Genomic DNA, 22,701 nt, shown 5'->3' with positions numbered 1-22,701 from the left:
TGTTTAGGGACTCACATTTGATGATTTTGGCTCGTATTTACTTGTTTACTTCTTTAAGTGACTTATTTCATGTCTTTCAACCTAAAAGGATACTTCTGGTGATATTCTTTATTTTTCTTATTGTCAACAAATCCCATGAAAAGACAATTAATTAATCATACTAACAAATCTGTGTAGCCAAAGCCTTCAATATATTATTCTATATATATATATTCTGTGCCGTAGAGCTCCAATACTTACTAGAGCACTTAATGTGTAGATTAATACACAAAATAGTCCCCAACAAATTTAGTCCTGTTTATATAATATTTGTAAAAAAAAAAAAAAAAAAAAAAAAACTAGCACCCTGCTGTTTTAGGAAATGAATGAGCCTTTAAAAGAAAAGAAATTCAAATTTCAAATATATTTCTGAGAATAATGTCTTCAGAAGGAGTAACTGGACTTAAGAGCCACAGACAGGCTAGGGAAGTTGGAAAGTATAGAGAGATAAATCAATGTATATGCCAGCCGATTAGTAAAAAAAACTGCAGTACAGAAATGCCAAATTAGATTAAATGTAACTTATGGCAGAAAGCGTGTCACCATTAGATAGTTTATCCACCAGAGAGCACTTACAAGTTTATTTTTAATTGTGTCTCACCATTTTGGTCACAATTCTTTAAAAAAAAAAAGATTGTTTTGTTGATGGTTAGTCTTGCATTGCCAGAGCTCCAGATCTCCAAAGCACTGTGTCAACACTGGAGTATGGTCTGGCTACACTCAAATCTGGGATAGCTCTGGCTTGTTTGTATTTCTTTAAATCAATCACAACCGTCCTGAGCGGCGCTAAGCCCCGGATGCAGCAACAGTGCCCTTTCAAAATAGGTAGTGGAAGGAGATGTCAGCCTTTATCCCAGCATTTTCAGCCGGACTACTTAATGCTTTGTGTTTATGTTTAAAATAATTACTATTAGCCAATATATATTGATTCCATTTTTTAAACTCTTAATTAATAGTATCAGCCTCATAAATCCAGTATCCGTCAGGCTGTAATCAAGAGACGGACTGACACATTGTTGCTGTCTGAGTATCATGAGATTTGTTGACAATGAACAAAATATGTAAGAAAACACCAGCCTTATCTTTTAATGCCAATTTTAAACATTTTTATTAAGGGGTTCTGCTCTCTTGCGAACATATAACAAAATGGCTCCATAACTTTCTTTGTGTGTTTACATCCGTGTCCTTGTTTATTTTCAGTAATTTGTCCCATACATATAAACAACCTGTACAAAACGGCTGAGCCTTTTTCGTCTTTTTTTCTTTCTGTTTTTTTTTTTTTTTTTATAGCATACAACTTGCATCATGATTACAACAATCAGCAATATCACACACACACTTTGCAATATTCAAACTAAACATTTTCTGTGCAATACAAAATAAATGTACACATACTGTAATATTTTTTTTTCCAAAAAAATAAAAAAATCCCTGTTATTTACAAATCCCACAACAAAAAAGTAAACATTGTCCACACCAGTTTGCTTTTACGTTGAACTCAGAAGCGTGTTCTTATTATTATTGTTATTGTTATTATTAACATGTTGTATAATTTCTTTGTACAGATTGTTTTTTTTTTTAACTATGTTTCACCTCATGTAGTGACTGAAAAACGATAGAGCTCCTATGATACGGATTACTACATGAAAAAGTTTAAAAACTCTGAAGTATGCCTTGCAAACGTGACCTCAAAAGAAATGTTAGTCTTCTTTATGTCTACATTTAGTGTAGCGTATAATGTGCCCCATTCAAGTAATAAAAACTGTATTACAGGACTGTTAGTATTCAGTTATCGTCAGTAAGGCAGAAATGACATTTGCATGACATGAATGGTTTACATTTATTGTTCTTTCTTTTCTTTAATCACTTTAAATGCTTTCCCACAATGTAGCACTGTAGGTAAAAAAGTTAATAATTTGAATTGAATCTGAATTTTTATGGTTAAAAAGAATTATAAAGCAGGTGATTAATTAAAAGATGTCACCTGTTGATATTATAGTTAAATCTTTAAATGCATCTGGGCAGAAATAAAAGTGATAACACCAGACGAAATCTACAAACCACAAAAGGTACTTTACTACAACCAAAAAAATCTGTTGTGAGAAATAAAATCTATACATATATTTACTTGAGAGTCACATCAGTTTTGTAGGATGTGACACATCTAAGCATCTTTTCCTGTTGCCGTCGTTTTCCTTTGAATGTTTCCGCGTTCCGGTAGCTGTTCCTCTGCTTTATAGTTTTGTCTGTGGGAGAGGCAGTGTTTTATGGCAATAGAAGGTAGAAGTCACATATGCATATCATGCTGCACTAATATAGTGCAATGTAGAGCCTGAAACAACGAAAGGGTGGAGGCAGGCAGCCAGTAGTTTCCATGAACAACTGATTGCAGACTACTCCTCCATCAGCATCGTACAGATCTGTTTATCCCACAAACACAGGCCTGTGTGCCTCTAAATCAAGCAAAAAAAGAAGAGAAAATATGCCTCACTTTTGTTCACGACTGTAAGAGAGATTTGAGTCAAAACCCAGTTTGAGGATTGAGAAAAAGGAATCCAAACCTCTTTATGGAGATTTTCCTCTCCCTCCTCCTCTTCCCTGCGGTGACTTTTGGCAACATACGAACCGTCAGAGCATCCTAAGCCTCGAGCTACTCAGCATTTTTTAGGGACAAGCGGAAAAGCGCGGGGGAAGAGTTGGAGCTTGTGCTGCCATGCTCAGAGGCAGACTGAGAGCTGGGTCTGTCTTCTGCACCAGACTCTCCTGTATCTGAATCTTTTCTTTAGCGTAATATGGATGTGTAGGGGGCAAAAAAAAAAAGGCATTTCATTGATCATGGCGGAAGTCACGAAGGCTCTTGCAAAAGAAAATACTTAAAAACATTTTTTTTTTCAAAAGAAGGGAGTGAATGGAGTTCTACTTGACATGGTTAAACTCCACCAGTGTCTCTGCTAAGAGGATTTTCTGTAATTTCTCCGCTCTGTGACGTGTCCATTCACGCTGCAAACATCCGTATCCCTCACTGTAATGGCGTGATGAAGTGGGTCTCTATGACAGGTGAAGTGCTCGGTGAAGCGTCTCCCGGAGGACTACATGTCCGTGTCCCCGTCGTAGGCGAGAGTCAGAGGTTTTAGTCGGTTGTTTTGTTGCCTCTGTCTCTGAGGTCTCTTTGGCTTTTTGCTGTGTGGAGAGATTAAAACGAGTCAAAGAGCGGCATTTGAAACAACTGCAGTATAAACTACCACAATTATAATGTAGTTACAGTAGCTGAACTAGTATAGATAATATAGATCAGTCTAGAAAGTTGTCTGTCATACTCTCACTGTATTTGTAGTTTTTTTAATAGTTAACATAGTTAATAGAGATACTGACATTTCCTGACCAGTGTTGAAAAGTTTTTACCTCTCATACAGTGGAGGACTGTATGAGAGCTAAAACTATTCTACACTCCTCAGACAATGTCAGTTTCTCTGTTAACCATGGTAACTATTTATGGGAGAAAAGGATTTAAACGGATCTATATTAACCATGCAACTGGTTGACAGTTTTCAGACAAACAGTTTGTTTTCATGGAAAAGGACACTTACATTTAGATCTAAAAGCATTAAAAAGATTATTAGTAGGTTAATTTGCATGCAAACTCATGCTAGTATGCCTCCAAGAAAAAAAAAGCTAAAAAAGAATTTCTACCTTTGTGTTCTCTGAGCTGTCTGTACTGCCTTAAAATCACTTCTCATCTCAAATTAATAGTGTATGTTGTAAGACATTCTCATTCTCATGTATATTATATCCTCTAGACCATACTGTAGTTTCTCAAAGTGCAGCCCTCGGGGCAATAGCGGCCCTCAAACATTTTGTGCAGTCCCTGCATGCATGCATTATATTTTATTCTATGACTTTTTTCGACATACTATACCATTACTTTTTCTGACATACTATACTATGACTTTTTTTTTGACATTTTTATGACATACTTACTGACTTTTTTCGAAATACTATATTATATTTTTATGCCACACTACACTATATTTTTATGACATACTATGACTTTTTTCGACATACTATACTATGACTTTTTTCTGACATGCTATACGTACTATGACTTTTTACGACATACTATATACTATGACTTTTTTCGACATATTATGACATAATATACTATCGATTTTTTAATTTTTATTTCATGACATACTATACTGACTATTATATACATTTTTATGACATACTATACTGACTTTTTTCGAAATACTATATTATATTTTTATGACATACTATGACTTTTTTCGACATACTATACTAAGACTTTTCTGACTTTTTTTCAACATACTATACTATGACTTTTCGACATACTATACTATGACTTTTTTGTGACTTTTTTCGACATACTATACTATTTCTTTTTTCCGAAATGCTATATATACTATGACTTTTTTCGACATGCCATACTATGACTTTTTAGGACATACTAGGCCTATACTATGGCTTTTTACGACATACTATACTATGACTTCTTTATAATCTTTTTTGACATGCTATACCATGACTTTTTTTCAACATACTATACCGTGACGTTTTTTGAAATACTATACTATGACTTTTTTTTCGACACACTAGACTGACTTTTTTTTCGACACACTAGACTATGACTTTTTTCGACATACTATACTATGACTTTTTTTTTTACATTTTTATGACATAATATACTATTGATTTTTTTTTTTATTTCATGACATGCTATACTGACTATTTTTGACATTTTTTATGACATACTATCGACTTTTGTCTACATGCTATACCATGACTATTTTTGAAATTTGAAATTTTTCTATTTTTACTTTTTTCGAAATACTATATTTTTATGACATGCTATGACTTTTTGCGACATACTATACTGTGACTTTTTTATGACTTTTTACGACATGCTATACTATGACTTTTTTCGATATGCTATACTATGACTTTTTTCGACATACTATACTATGACTTTTTTTTTTTTACATACTATACTATGAATTTTTTATAATCTTTTTCGACATGCTGTACTATGACTTTTTTCAACATACTATACCGACTATTTTTGACATTTTTATGACTTTTGTCTTCATGCTATACCATGACTATTTTTGAAATATTTCGACCTACTATATTGACTTTTTTCGAAATACTCTATTATATTTTTATGACATACTATGATATTTTTATGACATACTATACTATGATATTTTTATGACATACTATACTATGATATTTTTATGACATACTATACTATGATATTTTTATGACATACTATGACTTTTTTCGACATACTATACTAAGACTTTTTTTCGACATACTAAACTATGACTTTTTCTGACATACTATACTATGACTTTTCCTAAATAGCTTGTCCACACCGGAAACACTTTCAGCAACTTGACTGTTGCCGTAAGCATTATAAAGTCCACTGAAAGCGCTGCATTTTCTACATAGCCTACGTCACGTAGACGTTTATAGGCTTAATGAATAAATTAATAAAATCTTTTCCATTTCGCTTATTTACAATAGAGCCATAAAAGACACATTGCAAACAGACACTACGACAGGTATTGTTAAGTGACAGCAAGTAATTCACGTTTTGTTATTTCAGAGTTTGTTTGGAATAGGTTTATTTTTATATTTACATTTTTCATAGCATGCTAAACCTTTTTAATGATATTTTTATGGTATACATCAATGAGATACGTTTTGTATGAATGCTATCGCTCCGGCTGTTAGAAGTCTGCTTGGAAAGTCTGAGGTTGGGGATTCAATCCTTGACAAGTTGTAGTTACTTTTACCCCATTGAGGGCTAGTGAACTTTAAAGAGTTGAATATGCTAAAATGCTTTTTTTTTTTTTACACGTTAAATGTGGAAGGGGCGGATCAATTAATCTGGAATCTGCGGCAGGCCAATGAGTGTGAGAAGGATATCGAGCGTGCGTAAACGTCTGTGGGAAGGAGACAGATATCACAACCTACGTGCATCTGAACAATGAGCAAGCAAACTATTGACTCGTGCGGCTAGTGTGCTAGTGCCAGAGTCTACAGTGTCAGTCGGATGATGATTCAGAGTCAGAGGTTTGTGTGGCGAAAACGGCCCAAACCCACCATTTTCGGGAAGACTGGCTGCGAGAATTCAGCTGGTCAAGGTACTGTAAGGAGACGAAGGTAAAAATGTGATGGCAGAGAGCGGAGACCGCTTCTATGAAAAAAAAAATACACGAGGCTAAAATAACCATTTACCTCGTAAAAAACAAATAGTGCTTGTGTGAGTGTTGTGAGCTCCTCTCTCTCTGGCTCTCATTACTCAATATTTCCCACACTGGGTGTTAGATACTCCCCATTCCATGGAAGTTTAAACACCTTAGATATGATTATTTCAGTGTAAACAAAAAAAGAGACAGAGAGGAGAGAGGGAGAGCCTGTATGACGCAATAATACAGTACACTGACAATAATAATACTTTGTTTACATTTCTGAATGTGCATTTGTAAGCACCATTCAATTAAAATGTGACTGTGAACTAAACTAAAACAGCACATTGTAGTTTCTGTATTTATTACCAAAGCATTTATCAGTAAAACAGTTAACATGGGGGAAATGTGAAAAATTGTGTTGCAGGTCGATTTAAGTTCTGCGCCCCTACATTTTCTGCCCCTAAAATGTTTTAGTTAGGGGCTACAGTGCTCCTAGTAAAAAAAAGTTAGTCTGGAGCCCTGCGCTCAGAGAATTATTTCAGTGTGAAGGGTGCTTGGTGTGGTAATAAGGTGCCGGCTCATAGTCTATTTGAACCCTGCCCGTAGAGTATTCAAAATATGACATTTTTAGGACATACTATAGTATGCCATAAAAGTCATGAACATAATCATAGTATCTCATGACAAATGTCATAAGTCTCTCAAGGTGCTGCAGTCTGTGGTTGAATGCAGATGTTTTCACTCATTAGGGCCTGAAGGATGAAGAAGCTGGAGAGAGCTACGGACAAGGCCAGTGGGCCATTACCCCGATGTTAGTCTGCGTGGCAGATGGTCTGCATCTGTTACTAGCATGATGCTAGGATGTGCCATGCTCGGCAAACATACTCCGTCTTGACGGCAGTGTTTGTGTTGCTCAGTGTGTTATGTGTTTGATTTCATATTTCAAGACAATGTTCAGTTGTTTGTTTAAATTGTATAATTTGATAATAAATTCCTTGTTCATGAATGTACTCTATTTTTCTTGATTCTTTTTCCCTGGTTTAGTTTTGATTGTTAATAAATCCCCTAGACTTCTTGAAAACATGACATGGAATAAAAAAGTTATAGTATATAGTAATATGTTTTTAAAAAATCAGTATAGTATGAAAAAGTCATAGTATAGCATGTCGAAAAAAGTCATAGTATAGTATGTCATTAAAAGTCATAGTGCCGAAAAAAATCATAGTATAGTATGTCGAAAAATGGCACAAAAAAGTAAAAGTATAGCCTGTCGAAAAAAGTCATAGTTCAGTATGACGAAAAAAGGTCATAACAAAGTCTTAGTATTTCACATCGAAAAAAAGTCATTGTATGTCATAAAAAGTCATAGTATTGTATGTCGGAAAAAGGTCATAAAAAAGTCATAGTATAGTACAGGGGTGGCCAACCAGTTAGGTATAAAGAGCCACAAAAAAAAAAACGCACCATAGCAAAAAGCCACACAACACATGCACGTCCACACTACAACAGCAACAGTGTCTTCCAGATCTAATGACGGTCATAATACATAGCAGTTTTCATAGTTTTTTTTTCTCACTTAGATTGACTCAGTGGGAAACCTGACAGTCTTTGTTATCCACAATCATTTTCAGGTCTTGCTTGAACTCGGTTGTGGCCACTCGAAGCAACTCTCTCACTCATCTGTCACTAAAGGGGCTTTCAATCGGATTCAGCAGTGAAAGGGTTAACAAGGAAGGTGATCTGTGGCCGCTGTTTTTCCTCAGGTTGCAGAATCTGTCCTCAAAACTCTGCTGCATTATTTTCCATTTTAAAATAATTGGCAAATGTATTGGCAGATGCATTCAAATGTGTCTGAAATACTGTATGTTTCAGAAAAGTTAAAAACAACCATCAACCAATGACACAGCCCCCAGCCACACAGTAAGAGCCTCACAGGAGCAGGCAAAGAGCCGCATACGGCTCAAGAGCCACAGGTTCGCCACCTCTGGTATAGTATGTCGAAAAAAGTCACAAAAGTCATCAGGAGGGTCATTAAAGCAAAGCATTATTTGTTTACATGTATTAATCAGAGCATTCACAAAAATTACTCAAAATCAGCTGGGGGAGGCGTTTAGAAACAGCTGTTTACACCGGTTTGCAACTCTCCAGGGGGATTCGGGGGGTCGCGAACACCAACCTTATTATTCTGGGGAGTCGCGACTCATAAAGGTTGAGAACCACTGTTCTAGAGAATGGCTGTAAAGACAGTAAAGCTAATACTTACTTGTGCTCGCTTTTGTATTATCAAATTGTAATTATTCCAATGTTGTATCTAAAGTTTCAGCTACTTATTGGTGCAGGACAGTCCAATTAGTACTTCTTAACATGAAAAACTTTTTCCCAAACTTAGTTCAAAGACGTGATGTACTGTATTCGATGCTTCAAAATTTTTTTTTGGAAAGTTAGTTGACAATCACCCGTGGGAATTTTCTCTAAATAGTTTCTGTGATAAAGAGCTGACAAAATCACACAACACGAGACATCAGCAAACATTCAGACAAATAGCAAAAAATATTGCTGCCACAAAAATCATCATGGCTTCTTTCTCTGTGGCTTTGTAAAAGTTATTCATGTTCACAAATACTGACTGAAATACCCCTGGGGCTGCAGCTAATGATTGTTTTCCTTATCGAAGAATTTGCAGATATTCTTTTCTCGATTAAACATACAATGCAGCTTGCTGTGTCTGAACAGGCCAAAACGCCAAAATACTCTTGCTTAAATAGTATACAAGTCATAGTATAGTATGTCGAAAAAAGTCATAAAAAAGTCATAGTATAGTACATTGAAAAAAGTCAGTGTCTGACCAACAGTCCAAAATGCCAAAATACTCTTGCTTAATAGCTGAACTTATAGTTTCAGAAACTTATAGAAACTTATAGTTTCAGCTATGAGTATTCCTACAAAGATAAGTCTAAAGTGTAGGTCTAAGTAAATTGTATACACAGCTGTTCAAAGCTGAATACAGATAAATAACACCAATATGTTAAATGTGTACAAAGGATAATGAGCTCTTGATTTTGCAGGAAATGAAATGGGAGGGATATAAAGGGAATGTGTTGCCCTACATCCTCTTTTAGCCACAAGAGGGCAGAGTGACATCATGAGAGGGAGAGGGGGGGGGGAGAGAGAGAGAGAGAGAGAGAGAGAGAGAGAGAGAGAGAGAGAGACACAGAGAGACAGAGAGACTTCAGTGCCTGTAGATTTAAATCTGATTTGTGATACAGAAACAAGTCCCCGCAGGAATATCCATCTACTTTATCTTCATTCATGTCTATGAATCTGCTGTTTGTAGATTTAGGAGATCTGCAATTTCTACTACAGCTTTAACAAATCTATATCACTTTCTTTTTACCAATGGGAAGTTGTTTAACACAACTACACAAACACATTGGCATACCCAAGAGGATATGACAGGATGTATGTTTGGACCGACACTGTGTCATTACATCCTTGTATAAATAAACAATGTGATGTTGTTGTAGTTAGTTTCCACAGGCTGATGCTCCTGATGACATTAAGTATTACCTGGTGGTGGAATGTAACTAACTATTTTGATATTCTTTTACTTGAGTTTTTCCATTTTATGCTAGTTTATATTCTACTCCACTACGTTTTCTTCCTAACTTATACTTACTAGTTACTTTTTACATATAAAACATATTTGATATGCGTTTATATTATGCAGTAATATAGTACTAATTGTGAGTATTTCTTCCACCACTGGTGTTACCAAGAGATATTATGCTATGCTAATATGCTAATAGTTTCTGTTTACACCTTCTGATTAAAGGGACCCAATACTGATTGTTTTGCCAATAAGACAAATATGAGTTATAAGATGTTTCATAAGGTTTAAGCAGGGAACTCTAAAGGATGTTTTCAGACCACATTCATATGTAGATATAAATATGTGAAAAATTGGTTATTTTTCAGTTGGACTTTTCATCTAAATACTTTTATCTAAATGTATCTAATTTGTAGGTTAAACTAAACTTTACCTAAATTATATGTAACTAATTAAATAAAGAAATAAGTGAAGAAACAAACTACCTGGTGCTTCTTTTATATAGCTTCTATTGTGTATTGTGTTTTTATGTATGTAACTGTGTTTTAATGTGTCCTGTCTGGATGTGAGATGTGCTTTAAGGTACCCGTTTTAATAGCAGTCTTTATAAATTGAACAGTTTATAAACTTTAAGTAACCAACTGTATATAAAGTACAGCAACATAAAAATGTTGCTTACTTTTTAAGGTATATTAATGTGATAACATAAAATGTATCCATAATAACACTGTATAATGAATACTTTTACTATTGATATGTAAAGTTACTTAAAGCTATAGTGCATAGTTTCTGTCGCCCCCATGAGGAATTCTAAGTAATGACAACAACACTGTTGGCGCGTCCACATGATACAAGCTTTCCGTGATCGCGCACGCGCACCCTTCCTCGATGCAGTTGCTAGTAGCCAAGGAGGACATGGAGGATTAGGCAAAAGTCGTCGGACGACACAATCTTCTGAACATAGTCATACTGAGAAATACAGAGAGAGTTGTGTGGAGCTTTGTAGCAACTCATTTGGCAATGGCTTAAATGTAACGGCTGTTTATTAATATCAAAAAGTTACACACTAAAGCTTTAAGTACAAACTGAATGCCTGTAATGCTGTATTTTGCTATTGTGTTTCACATTTTGGGGAATACGCTTACTTGCTGAGTTACATGAGAATACTGATATCACTATCATGTTTTTATGCTAAATACGTATGAAGCTACAGCCAGGAGACAATTAGCTTAGCATAAAGACTGGAAGCAGGAAGGTTTTGTACTGTACAGATTTAACAAACAGGATATTTATGTGTGAATTAGCTAACTTGTGTTAGTGTGTGTGCAGTTGTATTTTTTAACTTTGGACAGGCACAGGCTAGCTTTTTCCTCCTGCTTTTAGTTTTGATGCTAGGCTAAGCTCCTGGCAACAACTGCATATTTAATGTACAGACATAAGACTACATACTTCCTCCACCACTCAGGTAAGTACTCAGAAAGTATTGTTGCACATCTGCAAATATACTAAAGAGAGTAATTGTTATTCATACTTAGTTTGCAGTCAATCATGATGATAATTTGGCTGTGTGACCTGCATGGGCTTACTTCTACAACAGCGATTTGTGTACGTGTGGGTTGTTTTAAGCATGGATCAAAGAGTTCAACACATTAATCAGATATGGGACCCCCATACGACTGCTAACATTTTTAAATATCAAACGATTCAGATATTTATTTAATTTTCATTCTTTCCTTATTATTACCTATTTTTCTACACACACAATCAATCACGTAAACATGCGTGCCATATTTAACCGATTTCCCCCAAAACACGTGGTCAGTACACTAATTTAAATTACAGTAATTGCATGATGTTATGGTTATTATGTTTCATTAAAGCAGCCATATTATGCTCATTTTCAGGTTCATAATTGTATTTTAAGGTTGTACCAGAATAGGTTTACATGTTTAATTTTCAAAAAACACCATATATGTTTTGTACTGCAGTGCTCTCTCTCACTGCTGCAGCTCCTCTTTTCACCTGGTCTCTGTTTTAGCTACAGAGTGAGACCTCTTTTCTTCTTCTTCTTCTGTACTATCTTTGATTGCACTGCACATGCCCAGTAGCTCAGATGTAGATCATGTCAGCTAGCTAGCTCCATAGACAGTAAAAGGAAGGCTGTTTCTACAACTTTGGTCAGTTACAAGGCAGGATTAGCTGGGAGACTTCTAAATGAGGGCGCACATGTAAGTAGTTCTTTTGTAGATTATGGTGAACTTGTGTGTGTTGTAGCAGTGCTTTGCTATTGAGAACGAGGTAGCATGCTAGCGTTAGCATGCTAACGCTACGAGCTAATGGTTGCGGTTAGCCTGCTCGTTTCGGCTTGTGACGTCACAAGCCGTGCCGATTTTGAACAGCTCACCCAGAGACTGAAGGCAGGACACATTCAGAAACTGTATCTCACTCTAAACAGCATGGATGGATTTTTTTCAAAGTTTGTATGTGTGTGGAAGCACCAGAGACACAACATAACACCCCAAATAAAAAGTGCCCATAATATGGGCACTTTAAATATTATGTTTTGTAATTTGACTGGTCTGTCTTTCACTGTTGCTATCATTGCTGTATCTGTGAAGTCAATACTGTTTTGTTTTTGCACCAATAATATAATAAAAAAAAATCAGATATGGGTCACTTTTAAAAGCAGGAATAAACAGAAGGTAAATAATCAGCAGGTTAACACCACCTATTTGTTCTACAAAATCTACACAGACTACAATATTCCTGGATGGTTAGTCCTCACCTGCGCCAGCACCTTCACTCAGCTAGTCAGGCAGGACGTGTGACACTTTAGAGAGCGGTCTCAGGGAAAGGTCAAGGACTGCAGGTACTTATTCTGGAGGGTGTGTTGAGGGGGGGTAAGCCCTCCACATCCTCATTAGCTGCTGCTGCTTTGAGCCAGCTCTTGGCAATCGGGACAGGTGTAAATCATCTCATGTGCATTTTGGCCCATCCAGACCGCCGTCCCATTGGCGTCAGACTCTTGGGCCTTAAGAGAGCGATGCACCTTGGCACAGTAGCTGCTGCTCTCACACAAGAGGATGGCATGAAGGAAGCAAAAAGGAAATAAAACAAAAACAAAAACGGTGATGTGAGGGTGGCTGGACGACAGGGAGAAGGGGCTTTAACTCAAAGCGGGTGAAAATGGGTTTGGTTTCATGAATAAGGATAATGATAAATAGGGCAAATTAAACTTGTCAACTCACCAAGCTAGGTATATCATAGACACTATGAATATGAGGAGCACAAAGGCTCCGGCTGCTACACCATACACCCACATCTTCAGCTTCCCATCTGTGGAGGAGGAGGCTCGTCAGTTTGTCTGTTTACACTTACAGCCATTAAAAGCTGCAACAATTAGTTCTGTGTGAAAGCTTCAGAAAACACATTGCTGGTTCTTTGTTTCCAGTAACATGTTATAATAATAATAATAATAATAATAATAATACAGCCTGCAATTTACAGTGTAATTCTATTGTATGAATCAAGTACCAATAAAATACTTACTGGTTCCTGCTGGTGTTTAAATGTAGGTACAGTGAAGTAACTGGGCATTTTAGAGAAAAGGAAAAGGTTTTTATTTGTGTAAATACTAGGTACCAGTGGTGGTGTGTAACAAAGTACATTTACTCATGCACTGCACTTAAGTACAATTTTGAGGTACTTGTGCTGTAGTACTTTGCTTCAGTATAGACATATACAATTTAATTTCCCCAGTACTGTATCCCTTAAGTACCCAGTATTTACTATATAAATAATTTGTTTCTCCTTTTCTCTAAAATGCTCAGTTGTTACCACAGCTGTCTTGTTTTCTTCCATTACACAACAGTATTTTATTTAGGGCTGAACGATTTTTGAAAATAATCTAATTGCGATTTTTTTCCCAAATATTGCGATTGCGATTCGATATTCGATTATTTTTTTAAGCTCTTTGTCTTCTGTATTATTCAACAAAGAATAATAATATAATAATTTATAGTATGAACACACAATTACACACTAGACAGTTAAATAAGTAAAAATATAGTATATATCTATATATATACACACACACACACACACACACACACATACATAAGTGTATTTTTTTTTTTTTACAATGCACAGAGAGGAGATGCCTCCAGCCCCTCCCCCTCGTGAAGCTGCGTGCTGCCGTGTGCACTTGTTCAGAGAGGCTATCGTTACGTTAGCTAGTTGCTGGTGTTCTTGCCGTGGGATTAACTGTACTAATAAAACTGTTGAAACACCGCGGCCACGCTGCTGTGAAAGCTCCCCGAACGACATTTATCAGAGTCTGGTTGTTACCCCTCTCAGTGGCAGCTCCTCCACTCATATCTTTATAACGGAGCTAACCGCTAACCGGAGCTAACCGGAGCTAACCGCTAATCAGAGCTAACCGTTGCCAACCGAGCCTTGAGTTCTATGTGCCTGTATCCATTAACTGCATGTATAGACTCAAGCCCGAATAAAATCCTTCATTTTATTAAAATGGCTGTAAAAGTTTTAAACTACAACTCAGAGTTGTTTGAATGACAGAAATCAGCTCAAGATACGACGTAGCGTTAGCGTGCTAGTTGATGCTTTCTCTGCGGAGTGCAGACTGAGTTGCTCTCGCGAGTCATGTGACCAAATCGCAGCCTTTGCGATTAGGAAATCGCGTTTTAACATATCGCGATATTATCGCAAAAGCAATTAATCGTTCAGCCCTAATTTTATTGTTACCTGATTCATACAATGAAATTACACTATATAAGTCTTACCTTTTTATTCATCTTTCTCAAAAGGCAAAAACATGTTTTAGATCTTACTGTAATGGAGTATAATAGCAAGAAGTGTGCTGCAGAAACTAGCAAACATTTGGAAGATAAATGATACAGGGGTTACTGAATGTGATGGTGTGTGAATGTAAAAGTTCTTGCTCCTGACAGACATTAACTCAATCTGTTCTGCACTCTTGCATCCTAAATGTTTCTGTCGCTGTCATGAACCATCAGTCACAACACTGTGTGCAGATGCAGTTCTCAAATGTTAATGTACCAGCAGTTCAGAGTAGGAAACAAGGTTCAAACATGCATCAGAGCAGACTGGAACAGCATGAAAGCATGTTTGATGCATCTTTTGTTTGTAATGTGTCAGTTTTATTTCATGCCAGTACAAATGTGTTAATCCTGATGTTAACCAGACCCTGTCGACACTAAGTTTGCCGAACACAAACTTAAAGTAAAGTACATTCTGCTGTTGCCATGTGAAAACCTTTCAGCTTTATGCCTTAACTTCACTTCAAGGATTACATGGTGCTCTGCAGGGTGAGAAAATTCGGCAAACGCTGGGCTCCCTAAAACCTTTTCCCTTCAGATAAACTTAAAAAGACATAGTAGGCCCTTGTTTTTCTTATCAAGTAGTGCAAGTGGAAATATTCTAAATACAAGCTCCTGACTTAAAACTTGCACATACAAATAATCCTTCATGTCATGGTTGCAAGTGGGAGCTTTGGAATTATTGGAATTGATTATTTACTAAAATTTATCTTGGCAGGATGACTATTTGTGTGCAAATAATTGCACATTTCTAGTCAATATAGGACATATTTACAGTCATCATTGCTGTATATGTTTTAATACTACTTTTTTGTTGTTGTAAAAGATTAATTATACTGTCAAAGTAACGTTTCCCAAAATATAAACTAACCACGTCTGTACCCTTCTGACTTCCTCCACATTTCTGACTCAGAAGCATATTTATGTGGTGGTTTTTCTAATTATGGCTTGACAACTGGAAAACAGGAGCCTCTGAAGGGTACATTAAGGCAGAATTAGTTCCCCAAAACATGACAGTTAAGGGATTAAAGGTTTTCACTTGACAGCAACAAAACACAATTCTTTACGACTGGATGTGTCTCATGTATTTTTTTCATATTTGTAATTTTTGTGAGCACTGTGAAGAGAAGTTGTTTGGTAAAAACTAGCGTTCATTTGGATTTATCGTCAAGTGGGTCATGTGGTCTGACCTGGTCCGTAGGGCTGCAGGTACCAGGTCCGGCCAGTGCGTCCAGGCTGGACGGTGGTGGGCTGGGTGGGGTTAATGGCACGACTGGTCTTCACATCCCCTTTCTTGTCCCCCGCTGTGGGGATCTCCAGGATCGGGATGGGGGCGCACTGGTCCAGCTGCCCAGTGGGTGACAGCACCTCTGTGAATCCTTCCTCGCACATGCACATACCAGCCTGCAGGGGGCAGCGCAGAATCATGTTTCACCAGGTACAGTACATCAAGGGAGTGATGGTGCATGTCAGCATAGGATTGAATGAATCTAATGAGGAATAAAGAGGCCCTGGACGTTGGTATGGTAGGGTCACCGACCTGTGACTGTTTACGTAGTAATTGTACAGAGAGGTGTGTCATTTAGTCTGATATAAATGGGGTGGACAAAATATTAGAATCACCTGTCAGTATAACTCAACACAGTTTAACAGCACCACAAACTACAGCCTCCAAAGTGACCATAAAGTTGAACCAACACCTCGCTTAAAGTGTTTCAACAAAAACGGAACAATATAACCTTCATTAAGGGAGGATTCATTGCAGGACTGTTGTATTAGACTGCATTAGTTGTAGCTCGGTGTACCTCATAAACTGCTAACTGAGAGTGGATTTATCATGCTGGTCTGGAGATTGAACCAGTGGCCTAAACAGTCCTAAACCAGCTTCTCATCATTTGATTCTGACCTGCTTATTCTGTGGTTATTAAGTCTGTCTGCTCTACCAACAAGTACAGTGTATAACCGGCCTTTATTGTGAGGTTCAAATTTGTTTTAAGAAAATATATAAACGCAATTAAAATGGATGAACTTTGAGATCTACCAGCTGCTGTTTATTGTGGACACTTATTTTACTGATGTCGACGCAGCACTGATGCATTGGGTGACAATATGGGGAATTTGGGTTTTACATCTCCATGCTGCCATCATTTCCTTCCCTGCTGAATTCAAATTCAATTCTGGCAGCTGTGAGTCACAGGGAGTAGAGAGACTGCCAATCATCCAGAGGACCTGTGCTTTCAGGTTAACGTCTTTTCATAGTTTTTATTCTGTTTACCCTGTTTTTATTGTGCATCTTTGTCTGTAAACCACATTTTTCTTTACAAGATTTCCTTTTCATTCTTTTTATTTACTTGTTAAAACTGGTGATTTGAGAACAACCAGCTGCTCACCTCATTGCAGAAAGACTTTGGCATGAGACAGGGAGGGTCACAGGAGCTGTTGTCCACTGGAGGGTTCATAGCAGGACAACCTCCTACGGGTGAAAAGACAATAGAATCACATGACGTTTCTAAAGGAATACAATGAACATCATCTGTGTGTGTCCCGGTGGATGTTCTGCTTCTTGTTGTTGAGTACTCGCGTCACCTCAAGTAAGAAAACTGACATTTTCATATTAAAAATGTGTCATTGTATTTTGTTTTTAACACAGTCTGTACATTCATCCATTCCTTAAATGTAAAATACGGCATCTATAAGTCAATATAGCTGATGAAGCCACAAATTTAAACTGTTTCAAGTTAGCAACCGCGTGTTTGTGAGTATTGCAGAGATTAATAGCCATATATGCTGCCACCCCCCACCACCTTCACCTCTTATAGAAATTAGTCCCTAGTTTTTTTAGAAGTGTTTTATAGTTTTGACATATGTGTCAATTTTAGCTCCTACATAAAACTGCCACTTACTAATGTAGACTTACTGTTGAGCTGTAGAGTTCCTGCAACATCTCAGTTTCTCACTTTCCACCAACCAACCAACAAAAACTGATATTCTTCTTTGTTTCTTTGTTTTATTTTCATACTTTTTTGAGTTAAAACAATTAGTTGGTTAGTTGATCAACGAGAATTAATCTTTAATCTAATTGAATACTTTTTTTTTTTTAATGGCCAAAAATCTTTGGTTCTATCCTCTCAAATGTAAATAGCTGCTAGTTTAGTCTTTTATAATATTAAACTGAATATCGTGGGGTTTTTGTATTGGCTATCTGAATAGGTCAACTTGGGCTTTAGGAAGTTGGTATGGGCATTTTTCACTATTTGGGGACCAAACCAATTAATTAAGAAAATAATCTCTCTCTGGCGAGACTGGGCGTACACAATTTTAGGCTTCACTGCCTTCTTCAAGCTGGGGACCCCAGGGGTCTGACGGCAGAGGTGGGTCCGAGTCTGGAGCTATGCAGCTAGACCCTTCTCAAATAATCAGAAGATCATTCAATGATGAAAATAACCATTAGTGCCACCCAAAAAGGTAAAATCATCCAGTAATTCACAAGAAATAAAGGCAAACATTAGGAGCAAAGTATATTTAAACCTAATTTTGTAAGGCAGAATGTATATATATATAAAAAAATGTTTTTGTTGCTTTCCTATCTTGTTAATCATCTTGAGACGCACCAGGTTTATTTTGTCTGACCACTAGTTCATGGCATACAGGGAAAATTAGTGTTTTTCTTCTCATCATGTACACTTAACAATGTAAGCTGACCCAAGGCCTCCAAAAACGTGTTAATGTCCTATAATGCAAGCTCCATTGTGAGACTCAAGAGTTCCTTACCGGTGACATTGAGTCCATCTGAGCGCTGACACCAGATAGTAGAGTGAGTGGAGTTTAGACGAACGTTGCTGAACCATTTGTAATCGTAACATTCGCCCCCTGAGAGCAAAATAAAAAACAAACATCTATATAGACTGTACAGTGGGAGCCTGCAGTGAAGACCATTAATCATAAGAGTGACGGATTAATAAAGCAGCTGCTAAGTTATGGTTGTATAATAGGCTGCTGTCATATAATATCACTATCAGTGTGTCTTATGCACAGAAGGGTCCAGTTCAATGTTTTAATCTTCAGTAAGAGCTTTTGCTTAATGACTTTCTATAAATGCTATTATGACTTTATCAATATCTCCATCAGTGCAGTAAATGACCATATTTCCCTACGGAGTCCTGTGTAACCAATCATCAGTCCAGCCCATTCGGCGAGCATAAATGAACAATTTAACCTTGGACAAAGGAAAGATCTATTCTCCACAGGCCTGGGTAGAGTATCACCACTCCAGACGATGGCACGGCTCTATCTGCAGGTTTTACGTGACGATTTGTCTGCGGCTGAGACAACTTCACCCTTTATGTTCTTCACTTTTCCTCCCCTTTTACTGCTTTGGTACAGCTGAGGCCATTCCTGAAATGTGTTGAGTTATCATTGAATCACTCACTTCAGCCGGAACTTCCCATCATCTTTAACCAGCAGATTGGAGTTTTACTACTATTGAAACATTTCCCAGAGGAAGAGCCGTTTTGGAAGCAGAAATAATGTCAGTAGTCAAGCCTATTCATTTACAATGAATGTTAATGTTAATGTTAACTAACGATTTACAGTGTGCCCATCACACACATTCACACACCAATGGAGGTGGAGCTGCCATGCAAGGTGCTAGCTCTACCTTTCTAAAATCACAAATTCATGGTCACTAATGAGGGGAAACAGTAATTGCTATTCACGTTAGCTGGTTGCGGACTGTACAAAAATGAATGGAGGAGGGCTAAAATTGAATTTCACTTTTTAGCCATGCTCGCACCACAAGCAGGTCTAGAAAATTTGTATTACATTTTTTTCTTTTTCCCTTATCTGTTTGATCCATTTCCCCTCTCTGTCTACAAAGTTAAAAAAACACTTAATTATATTAAGTGTTTTTTCAGTGACAGTAATAACTAATTTTTTTTAACAAGCTAGGCTAGCACACCTATAGCCTATGCACCCACTGCACATATGCAATCATGTTCATTTAAGCTACATCATTTATATTATGCACATAGGCATATACTGTAGTTGAGCTAACTTAACTAAATAAATATATGCATGCCCTGTTTATTTGCCGCGTCTGCTTTTCTTTTTCTTGGAAAACAGTGGTTCAATCACTCATAACACTGCACACATTATTTCAAAGAACAGACATATTGGTCCTATTGGCTACTAGTTAAATGTGAATGTGTGTGACAAGTAAAGCCCTGATACAGATAACTGTTATCCTCCTTAGCGTGTGGCAAAACAAACCTTTATGACCAGTGGAGCAGAAAAAAAAGAATAGTGAAAAAGTATAGAGAGAGACAGGAAACGTGAGTAGAGAGAGCGGTATGATATGCAACAAAGATCCCCCAGTTATGTGGTATGTGCCATAACCATTGGGCTACAGAGGCGCCCCCACAAAATTCATTTTTAATGTAACTACTGTATTTGATCTCCCTCCCTTCATCCCTAGCCTCCCTTTCTCCGTCACCACCTTCCTTCTTCCCCTCCCTACACTCTCGCTTCCTCCTCCGCCTTTACTGGTCTTGCTGGGCCACTCCCCCCACCGTGCCTCGAGTGATGCTGTGAAACCAGGTCAGGCTAGTGAAAACTGCTGTGGGGCAGTGTACACTAGCCAGGGAGGGAGGAGAGGAAGAGTGGGAGGAAAGGGAGGAGGGGGATGGCTGCTCTACAGAATGAGCCGCTGCCTACTGTACATGCTGAGCTTTGGTGGTGGTGGTGGTGATTCACAGCTCACGCTGCACCTAATGGGTGATTAACGTGCCTGGGGAGCTGCAGAGATCACAACCGTAAATGAGCAAGGGGTTTCCTCCGTTTAAAGATCTGACTCAAGATATCCCATCTGGGAGAGCCCCAATTGAACCAGTGTACAGAGGGAAAAACAAAGTCACGAAGGTAGTTAGTGCTTTAGTTTTTGTTCAGTCATGTTTGGTGGCTTTGTGATTAGCACTGTCACCTAGCAGGAAGAAAAACCTTCATCTGATTTCAGCCCCCAATCCCCCACTCAACATGTTCTCTCTGTGGGTTTCTTCCAGTTTCCTTTCACAGTCCAAACATGCAGGTTTAGATGGAGAGAAGACCAAACAACCTGCAGGTATGACCCTGAATGTAAGTGTCTTTCTGTGTTAGCACTCTAACAAGCTCTTTATTGTGTTTCCCTGCCTTCCACCCAAGCTGAGACTGACTTCACTTCTCCATGATCATGGGTATTAGGAATATGTAGGTAAAGTAAAATGAATCAAAGCTGCAAGCTAATTTGCATGCACTGAAATATGCTTATACTTATTCAAAGTGTTTTACCTGTGCAGGGCTGAGACTCCCAAGCCTGGTCTGGACAGAGCTGCAAGTTTTCAGGCTCCTGGGCCAACACGGCTCGTGAGCGAACTTGAACTGAACCAAAGTCCATGTCGGCCCCCTTGATGCACACGCTCACACATGAGCTCCAGTCTGACCACTCCATTAGGTAGCATTCACCTGCAGGGCAAAGAGACAGCACTTTAATTTAACAACATATTCCAGTTTCTTATTTCACTGTAAACTGCTTATGTTTGGGTTTTGGACTGTTGGTTGGACAAAACAAGACATTTGAAAATGCCACCTTGGACTCACACTTACATTTTATAGACTAAACAATTAAGCGATTAATCAAAAAGGTAATAAAAAATAATCATTAGTTACATCCCTATTCAACAGCACTCCCAATATGGAGAAGTTAAGTTATCATGACACATTTCGTAATTTACAAAACAAAAACCAACATTCAATTCTTAAATAACATAATTGCTCTACATAAATTAGTTTTTAATTATATGAATAAATAAATCAATAAGATGCTGCAAAAATAGACAATACATGGAGGGTGAGCCTTAAACCCTAAACTGTCTGACAATCAATCGACAATCAATTAGTAGTACAACAACCAAACTTATATATTCAGCTTGGCCTGAATAAAACAGGTAGAAATTAAATCTTTACAAGTTAGACTACATCAGCCTGGCATCTCTTCACCTGCTCAGTGTGGAATTTTTTAAATAACTGCCTGACCTGTAAAATTGCTCAGTCTGGCTTTGAGCCATATCACAAATCTTTTAATTTCCTGCGAGCCAGTGTGCAGCCTCAGATCCCCAGGCAGGGTGGCCCTTCTGAATCCTCCAGAGTTTAAGACTAAAATGTGACAGGGTTATTTAGAAAGACTTTCCTGAGGAGCTTCAGCTGACGGAATCAGTATTATCTCAGAGTTCACATCTAGATTTACTGTAATAGATTAGATCTTTTATTTAACTTGTATCCCCAATCTCGTGTTGTATCTCCTTTTACTCATTTTCATAGTTTTAATTTGACTTGTAAAGAGCTGTTTATGCAAAAATATCTGCATTGCAGCTTTAGTGTAGGTGTCCTGGTGGAAATCAGATCTTCAACTTTGGCAGTACTAAAGCAATATTTTACCTACTCATTCATGGATGAGAACGGTGTAATCTGGGTGAGATGCAGCAGAGCTACGGAATATGTATTTCCATATCGTATCATGATGGTTGAGATGCTTTGAAGAGTTTCAGGAGGAGGAGGTGTAAAAAAAAACAACTGCTGCTCATCAAACACCAGGGGAAATAGAACATGGGTCAAGGGTGGCAGTGCATTAATGTGTGTGTGTGTGTGTACAAATAGCTCTTGAATTTCCTCCCAAATCACACCACAGAACGTCCCTACACAAAAATCTGTGCTTTTGATTGCTGTTTGATACTTTAGCGCTCCTGCAGTTTGGCAAAAGGGGTTGGACTGATTTGTTATCTAGGGCAGCGTTTGTCAATGTTTTCCATCTCAGGGACCAGAAGACATATGAGAAGAGGACATTTTTTTTGTCCTCCAATACGAGAAATCCGCCAGTGGGAACACATGCCATGCAAACCATTGGACGTGGTAGTCGTGGGTTTAAAAAAAAAAAAGAAGAAAAAGTTTTTCT

General features: G+C 37.6%; 1 protein-coding gene across 7 annotated transcripts in view; it reads right to left on the bottom strand.

Moving 5' to 3' along the window:
- Positions 1-1,325: 1,325 nt before the first annotated feature.
- The window catches only part of LOC116035989 (thrombospondin type-1 domain-containing protein 7A), a 156,269-nt gene continuing 134,893 nt past the window's right edge, over positions 1,326-22,701 (bottom strand). For 4 of the 7 annotated variants that reach the window (XM_036005915.1, XM_031279386.2, XM_036005917.1 and 1 more), the window contains 7 exons: positions 21,042-21,215; positions 18,492-18,590; positions 17,111-17,193; positions 15,911-16,124; positions 13,110-13,197; positions 12,647-12,926; positions 1,326-3,219 (listed from right to left, as the gene is read on the bottom strand). In XM_036005915.1, coding sequence (XP_035861808.1) covers positions 12,782-12,926; positions 13,110-13,197; positions 15,911-16,124; positions 17,111-17,193; positions 18,492-18,590; positions 21,042-21,215 — 803 coding nt within the window. In that variant the 3' untranslated portion in view covers positions 1,326-3,219; positions 12,647-12,781. The remainder of the gene's footprint in view (positions 3,220-12,646; positions 12,927-13,109; positions 13,198-15,910; positions 16,125-17,110; positions 17,194-18,491; positions 18,591-21,041; positions 21,216-22,701) is intronic. The other 3 variants (XM_036005916.1, XM_036005920.1, XM_036005919.1) reach the window with 2 other exon arrangements.

Source organism: Sander lucioperca, chromosome 10 (genome assembly GCF_008315115.2).
Source record: "Sander lucioperca isolate FBNREF2018 chromosome 10, SLUC_FBN_1.2, whole genome shotgun sequence".
NCBI lineage: Eukaryota > Metazoa > Chordata > Actinopteri > Perciformes > Percidae > Sander > Sander lucioperca.
The sequence above is the reverse complement of the archived record's forward strand: the minus strand, read 5'-3'. Positions and strand labels throughout refer to the sequence as shown.